Source organism: Phasianus colchicus, chromosome 3, assembly GCF_987193195.1.
Source record: "Phasianus colchicus chromosome 3, bPhaCol1.hap1.1, whole genome shotgun sequence".
Taxonomy (NCBI): Eukaryota; Metazoa; Chordata; class Aves; order Galliformes; family Phasianidae; genus Phasianus; species Phasianus colchicus.
Window position 1 is genome coordinate 26,519,391 of NC_143438.1, and position 17,894 is coordinate 26,537,284.

The window sequence follows — 17,894 nt, forward strand, 5'->3', positions numbered from 1 at the left end:
TGAATGCTATTGTAGTGGCAACTCATCTAGTGTAAAGAATTAGGAAAGAAAGTTAGGAAAGAAAGTACAAACTACTTCACTTTTATGGACTTCTGCTAATAATCCTTCTAAAAGTAATAATTAATCAAGATTTGAAATGTCTCCCTTCCAAAATATTGTGCAACAGGTTCAGTTTAAGAAAACTACTGAATGCAATCGACTTCTGCCTACAAGTGCAATACAATTGTTTATTGCACAATCTTATTTTTAAAAACTTGCATAAACTCCTGTTTCATCAGGAGCTATGAAGAAAAGCTGAGAGCAGCAGGAATTTGGGCTTTTTCTCAGAGGGTTTCCTTTCAGAGCCACCTTCATACCAGTATAAGTCCTGGCTCCACATGGCATCCAGTTCTTGCTCACTTGTAGTAAACTAGATTTTGGTAATGGGAAGCACTGTTATATGCAAGTATAGAGCATCAGTTACATATTTTGTTTTATATAAGTTCATCTTGTATATCTTTATATAGAAATTTATCTTGTGATTTCTACATGGGTGGGGTTTTTTTTGTTGTTTGGTTGGTTGGTTTTTTTTGAATGTATATGGTCCAGTTCACATAGCAGTTATTCCAATACAACTTTACTACTACAGTCCTCAGGATCTTATTTGGGATAATGAACTCACAGGTACAGGTACAGAAGTCTTGGTCACCCTCCACAAGTTAGAACAAGGACTAACAGTAAAGTAATCAAGCCAGATGCCACAAACTGTTTTTATGAGTAGGGATCTCTGGGAAAGATGCAGGTAATGTGAGTAGAGATGTCTGTTAGAAATTATGATAGCTATTACTACTACCTCATAAGGAGCATACACATTTCCTCCTTCTGGAAACAGCAAACCAGAATTCATTTTTACACTGTTTTCTTTCAAGAAAAACCTCTCAATATCATATTCTCTCACAGATAGATAAATTCTGGGAAAGATCCCGAAATGGGAGGAGAGTACAAATGAAGTATTACAATCAAAAAAGGAACAGCATTCAAATAAAAGGTCTAGAATTTGCCCAGAATGATTGTATAATTTTCACCAGTGGTGGTCACCTTGTTGTATTGTACGATGTGTGAGAAGAAACTGCCTCAAATACAGTTCTGTACTTCAGTTGTGGCAGGTTAAAGCAGTGTAATTAGAACATAAAAAAAGCAGAAGATTGTTCTTTGTTTACATTTTATTTTTAATATTCCAGTTAACTAGAACACCAGTAAGCTCCTTGGAGGACCATGTGTCTCAGATCTCCACTCTGCTACAGGCAAACCATAAATTAACACTGAGCGAAATAAGCTAAACTTTTAATCAATATAAATATTTAGCAGCATAGAATCAGAGCAAAACTGATGCATCAGTAGAAATTTCCTGTGAACTACAATAGAAGACTACCACCTATAAATAGTTACACATCTCTTGAATCTTCACCTTTTCATTAGAAGGAGTAAACAAGGAGGGATTACAGATGAAGTTGCTGTAGCCAAGTCATTTTTTTACTGGTTGTTTGTTACTGTTTGTAAAAAAGCATTAGTGCTTTTTTAACTAAACCCAAAAATACAAATATTAGTTCACTGATAACCACGCAAGTACTTAAACACTTAGATTAGATGTTGATGCATTTTGCTCCTCTAAAAGGGATACTGATAGCTGGAATGTTTAGATACCCATATTTAAGAACTGCCACAAGGATGTAACAGGGCTTACAAATACCTGGATATATAAGACAGTCTCTAAAATTCTCTTCCGACTACACTTTAAGTGATCAAAACAGCTAAGATCGACTGTGATATTACAGTGTGATCAAAAACAAAAATATATAGGAAAAGATGTAAACATTTTTTTTTTTTTTTTAAGAGATTAAACAATTTGAGAATCAAGCCGTGCCAACAGACACTGGCTTCAAAGGAATGGGTACTCCTAGATTCTCCCTCAGCTGAGCTTCCTGGATGTTGGAAGAGAGCATTATTGGTCATAATCACTATGAAGAGCAGCTGACAGTCTGATGGCTTAGGTTATCATTGCAACATGAATGACAGTTTTGCTCCTCTCCTTTCTCTGACTATTTCACTCAATAATAATAGAATGTGCTACACTTCTTTATACCCTTGAATAAACCCATAATGATAGCCAAGGATTCAGTGCACTAAGTACTGCGCCAAGGAGAGTAGGAAGAAACTACTGTTAAGCAGAAGTTTGGGTAGCACAGCACTTTTTCACTTTTGGATATATTTAAAATATCTATCTATATATATATCTAATCTAAAAAAATTTAAGGTAAAAGTTCTTCCCTTGTATTACTTTGATTTCTCTGGGAGTAGAGTAATTCATACCAAAAAAAAAAAAAAAAAAAAAAAAAAAATTGAGCTCTGAACAAAGCTTGATGGAATACTGGAAAACTCAGTGTTTAGTGAAATTATATTACCAATTTGTCCTGAAGAAAGATTTCCCAAGTACATGTGCAGAGAGCTTTTTTTTTCCCCTTAAGGATTCTGCAGAAAAACTGACTTTTCTCCAATTCTAAAGTTACTGAATATCACAAATATGCAAAGGACACAAATATGTGCAAACAAGAGTCAGTATGCCCGAGATCCCATCGTGTCTTTAAAATACCACCAGAGACCTTCAGAATAAAAATATATCTGAGCAAGAACTAATATTGATAAAACAAGAAACAAGCCTTATAATTTTCCATTTTTTAAAAAATATAATCTAGCTCACTGTCAATAGGAAAAGGCTTTTTTAAAAAAACTATATAGTAAGCAAAATCTACAGATTATTAAAAAGAACAATTTATCCCTTATAAATAATGTCCTCTAAAATAATATTGAGCAGAAAACACATGTTGAGTATTATTTGAGATGGCTATGAAATTTGAGAGGTAGATGTTTAAAATCAGTCATTTGGGAAAGGCACCACTATAGCTATCAATGTAAACAGCAGTAAGTTTTATCCCTGTTTTGTTCATATCTGCACAGGAGTGCAGAGGAGATGAAGAACATCTCTCATCTCACAGTATCTGTATTCATTTAATGTCTTTGGTCTGCATCTGATCTCCTGGAAATGGAGGGCAAAGGGAAGAAATAAGAAAGGCGATCAAATCAATCCCACTGGTGTATGTAGACAAGTAGAAAACTGAACACAGCAGCCAGATTATACACTGAGGGTGACTGTTATAGCACAATCCTCAGATGGGAACACCAGAAAACCATAGGCTGAAACTGACGTATGAGAAATCCTGTACAACAGTTTCCATGGTATGAATTCAGATGTCTTGTCTTACGTACTCACGGTGGTGATGTGCCACTGCAAAAGCACTTCTGTTCCTGTTCACCATGCCCACTGAGTTTGGGGTTTTCATTACAAGGAAAAGCAGTAACTAACAGCACTGATACAAAGGCTTTGTCACAGTGATGAGAATACACTGGCTGGGTAACACTCGTGAAGTGTTACTTGTTCCAAGATGTAACCATTTAAAAATGCTGCTACCATCAGAACCTGATGGTATTTAAATAATAAACTAATACACAAATGGAATCACAATTTTTCTGTTCTTTGGGTAGTCTTCAAATTTCTCAAGGTACCATCTGAAAAAAAAGAAAAGTACAAATCTGTTGAGTATTGCATCTTCAAAATACTTTCAAGGAAATTAAGTAACTGCACAATGCATTCAATTTAATCAATATGTATTTTTGAATACAAGCCAGAAAAAAATGTCTTCAGAACCTACTCTGGATAGAAAACTGCTATTTACCACACTCATCCTAAGAAAATCTGATTGTGAGGTATAACAAAGCTACCACTTCCACTAATCAAACTAGTAGGTGGGATGGAGCAGCCAGGGAAGGAATGGCCTATTGTAATAAAATGTATATTGTAATGATTCCTATTTGTATTTTAGAAGCAGAGGAAAAAATAATATCCAAGGGAATAAGTCAAATTTTATAATGACTACATAAGCAAGCATGAGATACTTTACACATTGGATCAACACATTGTTCTGGATAGAAAAACTCAATTCCAGTCAGAGCTCACATAGTCAAACACTATAGTAGCTTTACTAGTTCCCTTCAACAACTATTACTATTTTCACAACCAGACAATTACAAAAAAAAAAAAAAAAAAAAAAAAAAAAACCAAACAAACAAACAGACCACATTACACTAATAGATGCTATTACATCACTTTATGACAAACACATTTACTCCTATTTTCAAGTACTTCTGCTTCTCTAATATATAAAAAAGTTAAGTAATCTGGGCTCCTCAAAGTTGTAAGTGTTCACATTAACAGAAATTAACTGAAAGACTGAACTTGGAATAAGCAGAGAATGAAACTCTCACAATAATGCACAACTGATTTTAATGTTGTTGTCTTACAGTTTCAACACTGAATAAGTGCACATTGCCTGTTTGCCTAGTGACACACAAGAGGAAGTTCTGTGACTTCTATAGAAAGCATGCATTGCATGATTACCTGCAGTTGTGTGACATCAACATTACACTATTATATATTATCTTACTTTTCAGTAATTTATTCCAAGTTTGTAAAATTGAAACTTGCTTAGATTTGCTGTTTTTGCTTTTGCTTTTTTCTCCCCCTTTACTCCTTTTATTAAAAAACAAACAAACAAAAAAAAACATCGATTCCCTTAATGCAAATTAACTCCTTTAACAACCTTTACGGTTTTTCGTAACACTCTAATTACAAAAACATGAAAGAGTTTTACCAAGGCTTAAGATGCACAGAAACAAACCATGGAATTTGTGTCCAAAGAACATAATACATGAGGAAAGACTGAGGAACCCGACTGGTTCCTTCCTCACCACTTGGGCTGCTGAGGAAGAGGACACAGCGTTATTTCTGCATATAAGTACTGGAATAGGAGACCTAAGATAATGGAGTGAAAACCACAAAGAAAATGCAATTCCTTGCAGCTGGGATGCAATGGCCTCATGCCAGACTGCAGACTAGAGACTAACTAGTTAGGTACCAGCTCTGCACAAAAAGGGAAGGACATTCTGGTGGACAGGTTGAACACTGAGTTCAACATGATGGATCCTTGCAGTGACAATAGCTAGCTGCATACTGAAGTGCTTTAACACGTATAAAGCCCCAAGTTAAGGCAAGTGCTTATTCACCACTATTCAGCAGTCAATAAACTATATCTAGATTACCACATCCAATTTTGGACTTTCAGTATGCCCAAAAACTCAGGAAGAGTTCAGCAGATGGTCATTTAGACAGCTGCGTAGCTGGAACATTCAATACACAAGGAAGAGTTGAATTAACTAGATTTGCTCACCTTGGAGAAAAGAAGTTTAAGTGGGGCATTTAATTGCAGTCACATACTATCCACAATGATATTAGAGAGAAGACAGAGCCATATCCCTCTTGGAGGTGTGCAGAAAATGGTCAAGAGACAGGGATAAAAGCTCACAGAAAATTCCAGCCAGACATAAGGAAAAAGAATTATTCCCTATGTGAATGGCAAAGCACTCAAGATATTTTTCCTCAGATGTGCTGGAATCTCTGTCCTCAGAGAGACTCTGAACTCAAATGTATGAAGCTTTGGGCAACCTGGTATAGCAGTGAGGTTATGAGCAGGTCAAAGTAGGTCTTCACAGGTCCAGAATGAACTACATTCATTTAATGAATAGCCATGACCATCTCATTGTATGATGTGCGCTTATGCTTAACTACCCTACTGAAATCTTGTCGCGTTTAATACTTCTCAGAGTATTCTCTCATTTTCCACAGCAATAACAGCTTTTCACTAGACTTGTTCTGCAACATCTCTGTGGTATAATTTATGAAATGGAAATGAAGTGTGGAACAGCAAAAATTATAAGACACAAACACTTACTGGTGGTGTTGCTTTGCCCTTGAACCCAAAATGAAAAGCGTACACAGTGCAAATGCAAGGCTTTCAATAGTGCAGCAGGCAAGAGCAAATCCAAACCATTCCAGGATCTCTCCAAAGAAGTTGGCTCCGCTGACATATTCAAACATTCCTCCTAAAGGCAGAAAGGGCAGGATTACTTTAAAAGCACGTTAATCAAGGAGATCTTTGATGGTATTTTTATTGCAAGTCTTAGACCACCCATATCATCAGTGTCTCTTTGTATATTTTTTAAAGCAGTAGAAACAGTGTTTTGCAGTTCAGGCTGTACTATGTAGGATTGCTTCAGTCTTCATTCTTATCCAGCTCCATTTATCCTTTACAAATCACAGGGAAAAAAAAAGCCAATACACTTAGTAACAAGTGATTTCATGCCTCCTTAAATCACTGACAGTGACATCAAGCTGGCACTGACCATGAACTGAACTTTTTTTTTTTTTAAATAAACAAAAATAAAAAAGTAATCCCTTTTAAATAGTCTCATAAAATATCCCTATGGTTCTTTAGCATACAATACTTCAATAAATTGGAGAAATGATGCATCTCAGGTAAATGACAAAAAATCTTATTCAAAATCCAAGTTGCAAATTTATCCTCTAGCTTAATATGTGTTGCCCTTTTGTTCTTGCATCCTGTCAGGCGTAGAGAAAGATCTTAACTGCAAGTACTTCAACACTGACCCTCACAAAATAAAAATTATCAGTTTGTGTTAGGTATATTTTACGGCCAACTTGGCATAAACAGTCAGTACTCACCCAATGGGAGAGTTATAAAGTAAGAACTTTCACCCTAATTCCAAAGTTAGCATACAAACTGACATCACAGTAAGCACCGTGCCAATGGGACCAAACAAACAAATATTTGCCAACTCTAATAAAGGACATGTTTTGACCTTGCTTTAATTGCTTTGCTTTTGTGACAAAACAAAAGCAGAATTCCAGCGCTTGATTTGGATAAGTAATATCAAAAAAACAACTTCTCTTGATCAAGCAGCAATGAACATCTTATTTCCTTCTGAACATTTCACAGCACAGTAGTGTTCATAAGCAGTAGATGCAAATCCAAATGCCCATGTAAAGATAAAATTATCTTCTTGGTGGAAAAAATAATATGAACTCTAAGAAGCCACTTCCTAAGGTTGACAAAGTGCTATTACAAGTTTCTTCTCAAATCATAACTTATTACCTCTAAAAAGATAATACCAAGCTTTAGAAGATCACATTTACAGATTGGAATATCTATTTATGCTAGAAGATTCTTCTTGAGGTCACCTAGTGCAACTCTACCCTGTTCAAGCAGGGTCAACTAGAGCTGGAAGCCCAGAAAAATGTCCAGTCAGGTTTTCAACATCTCCAAAGATGGAAACTGCAGACTCTCTCTTGGCAAACTGCTCTATATTCTTTGACCACCATCACACTTAAAAATAAATAGAATTGTGTGTTCATATAGGATTTCGTGTGTTTTCATCTGTGTCTGTTGCCTTTTTGCCTGTCAGCAGGCACCACTAAGAAGAACCCGGCTCCTTTATCTTCACTGCCTCTCATCAGGTATTTACATCTGTTGATAAGATCATCATAAGTATTTTCTTTTCCAGGTTGAACAGTCCCAGAACTCCTCCTGAAAAATGCTTTGCTTGCTATATAGATTATTTATTACCTCTTGGTATCTTGTAACCAGTTTCTCCAGGTTTTCTCAGATTTCTAAGGATATGATCAGAATGAATATTGATTGCCATGCCGATCAGCCACCCCATGAAACCTGAAAAGAAATATTTAGAATATTAGTCTACAGTACACTGAGTGAAAATAATCAGAAAACAAAGTAACGGATAATATACTAGGCACGTTATCTCAAAGCAGTTGGAACATAGTAATGTAAAGCACTATAAGCAGTTCTAGTGACTCTATGGACAATCCCAGTCTCACAAAGAGCTCTTGGGTAAATAAGGCTTGTAGTAATCAACCAGTCTCTTGACAGAAACACTATTTTAAGTATAAAGTGTTATTCTTGGGTTGATAGACAAAAATAAGCATGCATTTATGTGTATGCATGCATACATACACATATGTATTATTCTAACTTCAGTATAGAAAACCAAACACATCAACATTTTAAACGTGGAAAACTGGTCATTCTCATTCCTAGTAAAATGACACACCTCAGACTTCTTTTTAAATGACAATATGCCAAAGTTCCTGCAGCAGACTGTTTTGTAATTAAGAGGAATGAAAAAATACAGTAGATTCTGATGCAAGACTAACAAAGATAACATGCTCCTAGAAGTTTAGGGTAGGAACTTGCTAAACCTAGTCTTGTTGAGCATTAACAAACTCTGAGCTTGAAATTATTCACCAAATAACATGGAGAAAAAAAAAAAAAAAAGGAAACCATGCAGTTTAAGATTATGGAAGAACTTCTGCCATAATTTCTCAAATTCAGTACCAGGTTGTAATAGATTTGTCTCTGCAATCAAAACCAGAAATTTATTCTAAGTTAAGTGCAACAGAGAATGAATGCTAAGACCCAATTTGCATAAAACTGTGGGTAGTTTCAGGCATCACAATATAGGAAGGACATAAAGCTATTAGAGAGCATCCAAAGGAGGGCTACAGAGATGGGGAGGTGTGTGAAGATCAGCTGAGGTCCCCTGCTTTGGTGTTGTTTTTCTTTGTTTTGTTGTTTGGTTTTTTTTACGGGCCAGAGAAGAGGAGGCTGAGGGAAGGCCTCATGGAGGCCTACAGCTTCCTTAGGTTCTTCACCAGAAAGTGGTTGAGGACTGAAATGAGCTCACCAGAGCACTATTCACAGCCCCATGCTGCTGGAGTTCAAAAACTATTTATTAGACAATGCTCTCAGACAAGGTTTTGGCTTTTAGGTGGTCCCATGTAGAACAAGGAGTTGGACTCAGTGGTTGTTGTGTGGCCCTTCCAAGTCAGGATATTCTGTGACTTATTGTGAAGGCGAAATAAAGAGCTGAGAGAGGCAGACAAAAGGAGCAAAACGCTCTACAAATTTGATAATTCTACAACTTAATACTGTTCACATTCAAAGATCCACAGAACAAAGATAACTGATTTCAGAGTAACTTATTGCTTTAGTTGTGATCTAGCTTCTACAAGACAGAAAAGCAGGAAAAAGCATGCTTAGTTAGCACTTAATTGGGATTTTCTTCTTCCCCCCCTCCTTCCCCCCCCCATATTTGACTTGCCGTGAGTGTGTGTTTGGTAATACTAGCAAAAGGGATAAAGATGGTTGGTATATAGTAAAAAAAAATGCATTAACCTAATTACAAGGTTTCATTAAACAGCTCTAAGTCATTTGGGTGTTCAACTATCTGAACAGAAACTAACTGAGGAGTCTGACAGGCTTGACATTAAGAAAAAGGAAACCATGCACAACATCTTACATTAGTCAATTTTTTTTTTTTTTAAGTTGTTAGTGTGTCAATCTTATCAATGTATTCGGTCTGATAAGTTAATCCACACAAACCTCAAAGGCCTCCATGAGGGCAAACACTTGCCTTCACACAGCTGTTGGAATTCATTTTGCAAGATCAAAGACCATTTGTTTGTACTTGCTTTATGCACATGCCATTCATTAAAAGATCTGCCAACATTTTAATTCAATGACAACAATAATTAACCGGCTGTTATCACTGCAGCTACTGGGGAACAGAAGCTGTTAGCAGCTTTCTCAGGAATACAGTTTCTACGAAGTTTCATCTGTAACCACAAATTAAGCTGTAAACCTTTTGAAAGCCAGCTTGAAACAAGCATCCTTTAACATTGTTTGAAATACTTGCAAAGTGAGATGTATCCTATCCCAGTTCTAACTTAACAGCAGGCCTATGAAGTCCAGTGAGAAGAATTCTGAGAAGCTATCCATTTATATCTTGCAGCATGCTGCTTTGAAGGGAAACACCTATAGTCAGACCAGACCTTTCTATACAGTATCTAAACAAAGTTCCAGGAAAGTTACGTTCTAATCATCTTATCGATATCATAATGGACTTCATATTAACCACGAAGAGATTGCCTTCCAGCCTTAGCTGCACCAATCAACTTGTCTTTATTGACTGAAAATACAGAACCATTCCTCCTGTTACCTTGAGGAGCCCAGTTGCCAGCAACAGGCATGAATGCTGATCCCTCAGATTCAGAACTTCTGGCCCTGATACAAGAACACATTTTGAGAAAACCAAGAAAACTCTAAGCTTGATGCAACCTATTTACTGTTATCTTGTGTCACACAGCAGGATGGCTTAACCACTCAATCCAAGTTTTTATAGAAATAAAGGTTACAGTGTTCTGCATCCTCAGGTTTTGTTGCAATAAAGCACATGATATACCAAAAAAATCTAGGATTGCAATTCACAGTTTTCATCTTTCTGTTTAAATCTCTGGTTACATGTCATCTTTGATAAAAGTATTCTTGTTGCTGGGAATAGACAAGATTCAAATTTTTCCACACAGGCCAACTGAATTGAACCCACCTGCAAAAATACTGAATTTTATTTGGACTAAGCACAAGGGCTGCTCTGAAAGCAGTGCCTTTTTATTATGTTGGTCCATGACATCAGAGACAGATGTTGATGGCAGTAAAGAATGAACCTTCCCATCAATATTCTATTACAATTTGTTGTCATACAACAGATGGCAGCAGAGGGGCAGTCTTACAGAATGGTGTCTGTCATGGGAGTGCCTACAGAGCAAAAGTTTGTCAATGAATTCCTCCATGCAGAAAAAATTGCACCCATTGACATTCATCTGCACTTGCTGAATGTTTCTGGAGACCAAACAGTGGATGCATTCACAGTGAGGGATGGGTGGTGCATCTCAGTAGGGGGGACAACAGGTTACCTCTGTTGGGGTAGATTGTTATAAGCATGGCATGCAAGCTCTTGTTCACTGTGGCAAAAAAAAAAAAAAAAAAAAAAAAGCACAGCTAATGCTGGTGACTGGGTTGCAAAATACTGTTTCGTAGCTAAGAATTTGTTCAATTAAGTGGTATTTTTGTATCTGTTGTATTTCCATGGAAGTAAGTAAGAGGCATTACTTTTGGAGATTCTAAGCCAAGTCACTTCATACTCTAGGTATAATTTTTGAGTGTAAAGGTAATATGTTAAGTCTTTCAGATGATTCTCTTTCAAAACAGAGAAAACAGTAGAATCTCTGTTAGCTGTTTGATTGTCAGCTTTCTTTTCTATTGTTTGGTGATGTTTACCAAAGAGATCTAGCTGCCTGCTTCCATGTGGATTAAGAAGGATCTGACTGCTCTACAGATAAAGTTGCTGCGTGAAAGTCCTTTCCATATTTACCTCAGTAAGTTTAAAACGTTGCTTGATTGGCTTGTTACAGGCTGCTTACACTACAAGCAGAATGTAGACCTGTAAATAAGCACATTTCTTACTCATAGCACAGAGCAGGAAGTTTCCATTACTAATCAAGCTTTGTAAATGCTATACGTCTTATACTAAAATTTATCATAACCCTCTCAATTGTAAATTCAACATAATTACTCAAGATAGCTTAGATGCCAATATATTAGATCAACATGAGGAATTCACAGATGAATTCAAATATCAAATTCAAAAGTACAGAGCGACTCAAATGCTACTCAAATGTTTTTAGGAAAGCATATCATCTGAATGTCTTTTCTTCCAAAAATAAATCTCTATCCAAACAGAGGGTATTGAACTCCTACTATCTCTAAGTATAAAATATGTTTGCTTCTCTTGCACTGGTGGCTACGTACCAACTTGATAATTGCCAGAAAAGAAAATGAAAACATACCTTGAAAAATAAGGGATGTTATTTGTACTATTAGATAAGCGTATCATTATTTCTATCCATACAGTAATTTGAAATCAATTTTCTTGAATAGTACACAAATTGATTCTACTCAAGTGTAAACAGTATTTCTACTAATACAATCCAGTACTAACACAAGAAAAAACCTCTATACTTAAAGTTCTAATCAGTACTATGCTGATTCTAAATTCTAAAATTGAAGATCCTTTAATTTTTCTGAAATGCAACTACAGTTCTGAGAATGCTGCCTTCTGGGAGCACTGTACTTTACTGTCCATATTCTCATGTCCTCATCATGGCTGAATCTTGAGACTCCATTCTACAAAATTAAGAGCTGGGCCATGATCTGCATGACTTGGCTTCTGCCCAAGGTAAGTCTTGATAGGTAAACAGGAAGGAGTCAGTGTACATCAGTAGGTTCTCAGATCCACAGGATGCACTGTGAAATACAGATGACTCTCAAGACACATGATGCAGGAATTGGAGTTGGACTTGTTGATCCTTATGGGTCCCTTCCAATTCAGGATACTCTATGATTCAAGAGGATTTTTTCATCCATCAGTATTAAACCTGGAAATTAAGGCTTCATGTAATACTAAAACACTTGCATAAGAAGGACAGTTTCCTGTTTACTACGTGTTCATTGCTCTTGTTTTCCCAATCACCCCTGCCCACATAGGATCTGTCTTCCAAAAAAATGTACTCCTGCTCTGCAGGCTATTTCAGAGTGACAGCATGGTAAGTGCCTTCTGACTCACCTCCCCATTCCAGGTTTCAAGAATACGTAAAGCAAGTTGCTGTATAGACACAACAGCTACGTCAGCTTCTGTGGACCCAGATAATGGCATTGCCCATGCTCTTTCCATGGCTACTCTGTGTACAGAGCAGAGTAGAAATGTGTTGTCTGACAGACGGGGCTAGTTGTCAACATGAGAAAGCAATTGAATGGGGATTTAAAATAATTAGAACAGCATAAGGTATAATGCAAGAGTTTGATGAAGCTAAAGCAAGGCACAAAAGGAAGGACTTACTGACACAACTGAACACAGCTTAAGAAAGAACACTGGTGTGAAAGGGGATGACTGTCTGCAGATGACTGATTACATGTGCAGGTGCATAGGACCCTGTTAATAGCATCAATCACTTCAAGGTACCACGAGTACTCCCGCTTTTCACAAATTCTTTATTGGCATGAGAGATATGCTTAAGGATCACAATGTTGTTCCCACATTGCTCTGCATCTCAATGGTTTTATCAAGTCTTGTACTGCATTTGAAGCAGAACATTCCTATTTTCTTTCAAAACAGACTAGTTCGCTGCTCTGAACAAAGCCAACACAGTTCACAGAAATCAGAAATCATGGAAACATGGGAACTGCATTAAAAACTATGAAACTGCTCCAAACCAATGAACTCTTAAACACCTGCAAACAGACACTCAGTAAGGATGCACAAATAGAAAACACATCAGTTCCTTGCAAACTCTCACTACTGTGGTTAATTAGCCTCACCTTTCCTAATTTCTGTCTTCATGGCAAATTTATCTCATTTCAGGTTTCAGTTACAGAACTTAATTGGTCATGCTGCATACTGACACATGGCCATTTCTGTTCCTCATATAACTTCATATAAGATATACTGAGGGACAGCACTACAATGAAATGCAAAGTATATGAAATATATCCACTTTCCCCTCATCTTCCCTTCTAAAGCAATATTTTTGACTTAAAAGGTGTTCTTATAGTCATTAAAGCAACACTTCTTATGACTAGCAGTACAGGAAATACATACAAAAATATATTCTAAACTACTGCTACTTGCAAACAAAATTCGTATATGGAAACGTTCACAACTGAAGGCAGCTGAACCTAAATATTTTTATTTATTAACTTGTATCTTTAAGAAATCTTTGAAAAAAGAGCATTCAAAAAAAAAAACAAAAAACAAAATGAAAAAACAAACAAGGAAGATCAAGCAAGGCTTATCACATAGCATTTTAAAAGATCTTGCAGTAAGGAGGCATTAATTTATGCCTCGTGACTCATGTTTACAGCACTGCATTGAGATCACCTTTTGATTAAGGTACTGGATTAGAATACCGGAAGCTGAAGTTTTATACTCTGTATTGCACTTGTCTTTACCAGTTTTGATCAGCTGATCTTTGGATCATTTTTTTGTTGTTGTTGGAACCAAATGTAAGGAGACTGAAGTTTCAAAAGTACTGAGAGAGTTTCAGATACAACTATCTAGCTGCCTACCTCCCACTGAAGTTATTCCCTTGTACCTCACATTTTCCATCTTTAGAGCACATACAGTACTTCTTCCTAATCTTCACAAGATGAAGAAATTTAAATAGATTAATCTCAGTCATTACAGCATTTAGCACAGTGATCCTCTGTTGCCATCCACAATAACACTGCAGGAATGGCCAAGCTTCCTTATTTTTGCTGTACAAGGCATGAGAAATCTGCGAGAAACACTAACTTGCTCTGACTCTAGAAAAGAAAATATTCTGGCTTATCTTCAGACCATAGAGACCCTTCTTTAAAGACTACCTTGGAAAATGGTTTTATTTTTGACAGTAGGTAAAAGTAAATGCTTAGGAAACAAAAAATAAGGCAAGGAATACTGCATGCAAACGTCGAATCACAGAATGGCTTGGGTTGGAAGGGACCTCAAGGATCATCAAGCATCAACTCACCTGCCACATGCAACACCACCAATCTCCATATGTAATACTAGACCAGGCTGCCCAGGGCCCCCATCCAGCCTGGCCTTAAACACCTCCAGGGAAGGGGCATTCACAGCCTCTCTTGGCAGCCTGTGCCAGCACCTCACCACTCTCTTGGTAAAAAACTTCCCCTCAATATCCAGCTGAAATTTTCCCTCTCTTTCGTCCTTGTCCTTGTCCTGCCACTATCTATCTTTATAAAGAGTTGACTCCCCTCCTATTTGTAGGCTCCCTTTAGGAACTGGAAGGCTGCAATGAGGTCATCTTACTCTTTTAATTACATGCTTGGCTCCAAGAGTAACTAACCTCCCCATAGGGCTGAATGATCAACCCCATCAACTTATCCTTGTGGGGCAGTTTTGCTCTTCAACAAAGTACATCCGTATTACGACAGAGTCTTTTGACATTATAAGTGGTATGCTGCAATTCATCAACTACCATAACTCCATAAAATTGTTTTTTTTTTTTTTTTTTTCGACCACGTACAAACCTTCAATATCTGTGACATCACAAAACAAGGAATTTTAGTTTAATCAGTATGTTATGTGGAAAATCTATGGTTCTAAACCCGTAAGCTGCAAGTTCCACTGAAGACCACAATAGTGAAACAATATATTCTTATTCATTTTGGTGTCAAAGAACAAAGTACTCTCACTTAGTGCTGACATTAGAGAAAAAATTCTCAGTTCACAGCTATAAAATAAAAATAAAATTAAAAAAAAAAAAAAAAGGATTAAAAAGCTTCCAGCTATACTATGGCAAACAAGATAACTAAGCTTATTTTGAATGCTGTGAGAAAAATTCTAAAATGTGATTGAAGATATTATAACATTAGCTAAAAAAAACAAAACAAAACAAAAACACCTGTGAAGATAAAGAGAAATTTCTACTCCTACTGTTCTCATAGGATATTTTAACTTACCTGCAATGAAACAAGGACGTTTTAACCAGTCTGAAGGGTACTCTGCATAGGTGCTTAAGCTTCGGCCTTGCAGGTATCCATTGTATATACAGAAGAGAAGTGCTAGTAGGAAGGTGAAAAATGGTGTCGGTTTTCCTTGCCGGATCAGAAAAGGAAATATGAGTGCCCTATAATGAACAAGGAAAGAAAATCTGTTGCATAAATAAATATAAAGAATGCTTTCAGTGTCCAGACTTGCAATCCATAAACCATATCCTGCTTGCCAAATTCTCAGCGGTCTTTGATCTCTGTTCAGATGGAAAGTTACACTTGCTTCAGTACCTAAATATTTAATTTGTTGTCTAACAAGAATTAAGAGATTGGTCCTCCCCCGACTGCTTACAGCAGAAATTTTGAGCTTCGTATCCAAAGCAATTACTCTGATTGGAGTGGTAAAGACAACTGGTATTAAACACAACATAATGTTCTCCCGCTTTGTTCCTCAACCTTAAGTGCCATAATCAAGCATTCTGAAATGAACCCGGTCTCATAAACCCTACACACAAAGCCTATCAAGATTTTCAGGTGACAACATCAGTGTGAAAGGCATTGTGGTGGATGATATACTTCACCTAACCAAGATACCTTGCAACAAACAGCTCTGTCGTCCTTACCTGTATGGAATAAGGCACCATACAGTGAGTAAGACACTAAGAAAATGGACAAGTACATTAGAAACTGCTGAGCTGAAACATCAGAACAAATCAAAACAATAATTACAGCTAGACCAGACAACACACCAACAAGCGTAGGGGCACACCTGTGTACTTTTACACATTGTAGGCACTTCTGCAGGGAAGCCAGAGCACAGGACAACTGGTGAATCACCTGCTTAGTTTCTCAGATTATACTATTGCTTCATCGTAAAATGTGATAATCTAGCAGGTGTTTTGACAGCATCTTTATCTACATGGCCTATGAAACCATTCACAGAAGTTGGATTTTCAAGTGTGGAATATTCATGGCTTTGAAAGAAAAGAGAAAGAGAATCCCCTTGGAAGTAACTTAATAGAGCTCTGTTGCCTCCTAGCCCTAGAAGTCACTTGAAATATATTAATTGCTTCATTTTGGTAGTTTCAGTCTGCCCCAAGAAAACTGTTGCAGAAATGACAAATCCACAGCTGCCATTCCATTCAGGCAAGAAATCCCAATGGCTTTTCCTGGAGGATTAAATGAGCAAACTCCAGACAAGAAAAGCAAGTGAACGCTTACGTGCTCTACCCCGTACAACGAGCCAACTCCTGATCACGTATTGATTTAATTGGGATCTATAACAATACAGGACTGGGATTACAGAAGTACAAACGTTCTTCAGGTATCTGCCAGCTACTTGAGGACTCCTGTCTCAAAGCATCAGCAGAGTCACAGCCATTAAGGCTGGAAAAGCCCACGAAGATCATCCAGTCCAACTGCCAGCCCATCCCCACCATGTCCTCAGTGCCACATCCACACATTCCTTCAACACCTCCAGAGATGGTGACTCCTCCACCTCCCCGGGCAGCCCGTGCCACAGCCTCACTGCTCTGAGAAGAAATTTTCCCTAACAACCAACCTGAAGCTCCCATTCCCTCTCACCCTGTCGCCGGTTACTTACAGAAGAAGCAAAACTCCAGTGGTTTGAAAGGAAAAGCATAAGGAATTAATTGATTGACAGGATTATTCCAAGCCGACCGCATTACAACAAACCGAAGCTGACGAGAGCTATCTTTCAGTGTGCCACCATCCGCAAAACAGCCCCACCAGCGTTATGCAATCAGAAAAATGACGTTGCCACACAACATCTGCCCGCTGTTTCCAGCTTTCCCATACAGCAACGATACGCCGAGATCCCATTCCAAAGCCATTCATGCTTTTACGAAGGGAGGGACGGGGAGCGGAGGCGCAGTCCCGTTCGCAGAGCCACCAGGTCAACGCACGGCCCGTCTCAAGCCCTCAGCGCCGGGAAAACCGCCAGCCCAGCAGCAGCTGTAAGCAGCACTGCGCTGAAAGCCCTTATCGTATTGCCGCCCCGTTCCATACCGCCGAGATCCGACAGCGCGCGGCACCCCGGAGCGCCGCCCCGACCGCCCGCACCTGTGCATGTAGTGCAGGATGAAGCAGCTCAGCAGGACGGCGTTGGGCAGCCGCCAGGCGGGGATGCAGGCGGCCAGCGCGAACGGGACGAGGAGCGCGGGCAGCTCCTGCAGCAGCCAGGCGGGCCGGGCGGGCAGCAGCCAGCCGAAGCGCCGCGACGAGTAGCGCCCGTAGGGCATGGGGATGAATCGCAGCAGCAGCGCCGAGACAGCGCCCAGCGCCACCAGCCCGTAGGAGAGCAGCTCCAGCAGGCGCTGCTCCCGCGGGCCCGCTGCCCGCTGCCAGAACGCGCAGAACGCGCCGCCGCCTGCCATGTCGCGCTACGCCCGATCGAGCCGAGACGCCCCGAGGCACCTCCATCCATCGGGCAGCCCGCGGCCCGCCCACCGACGTCTCGGACCA

General features: G+C 38.6%; 1 protein-coding gene across 1 annotated transcript; it reads right to left on the minus strand.

Moving 5' to 3' along the window:
* Positions 1-960: 960 nt before the first annotated feature.
* SRD5A1 (steroid 5 alpha-reductase 1) lies at positions 961-17,864 on the minus strand. The gene is made up of 5 exons (XM_031589192.2): positions 17,493-17,864; positions 15,381-15,547; positions 7,575-7,676; positions 5,883-6,033; positions 961-3,603 (listed from the first exon to the last, which is right to left on the minus strand). Exons 1-5 carry the CDS (start codon positions 17,804-17,806, stop codon positions 3,537-3,539), a joined length of 801 nt encoding a protein of 266 aa, XP_031445052.2. The 5' UTR covers positions 17,807-17,864; the 3' UTR covers positions 961-3,536.
* Between the last annotated feature and the right edge of the window lie 30 nt (positions 17,865-17,894).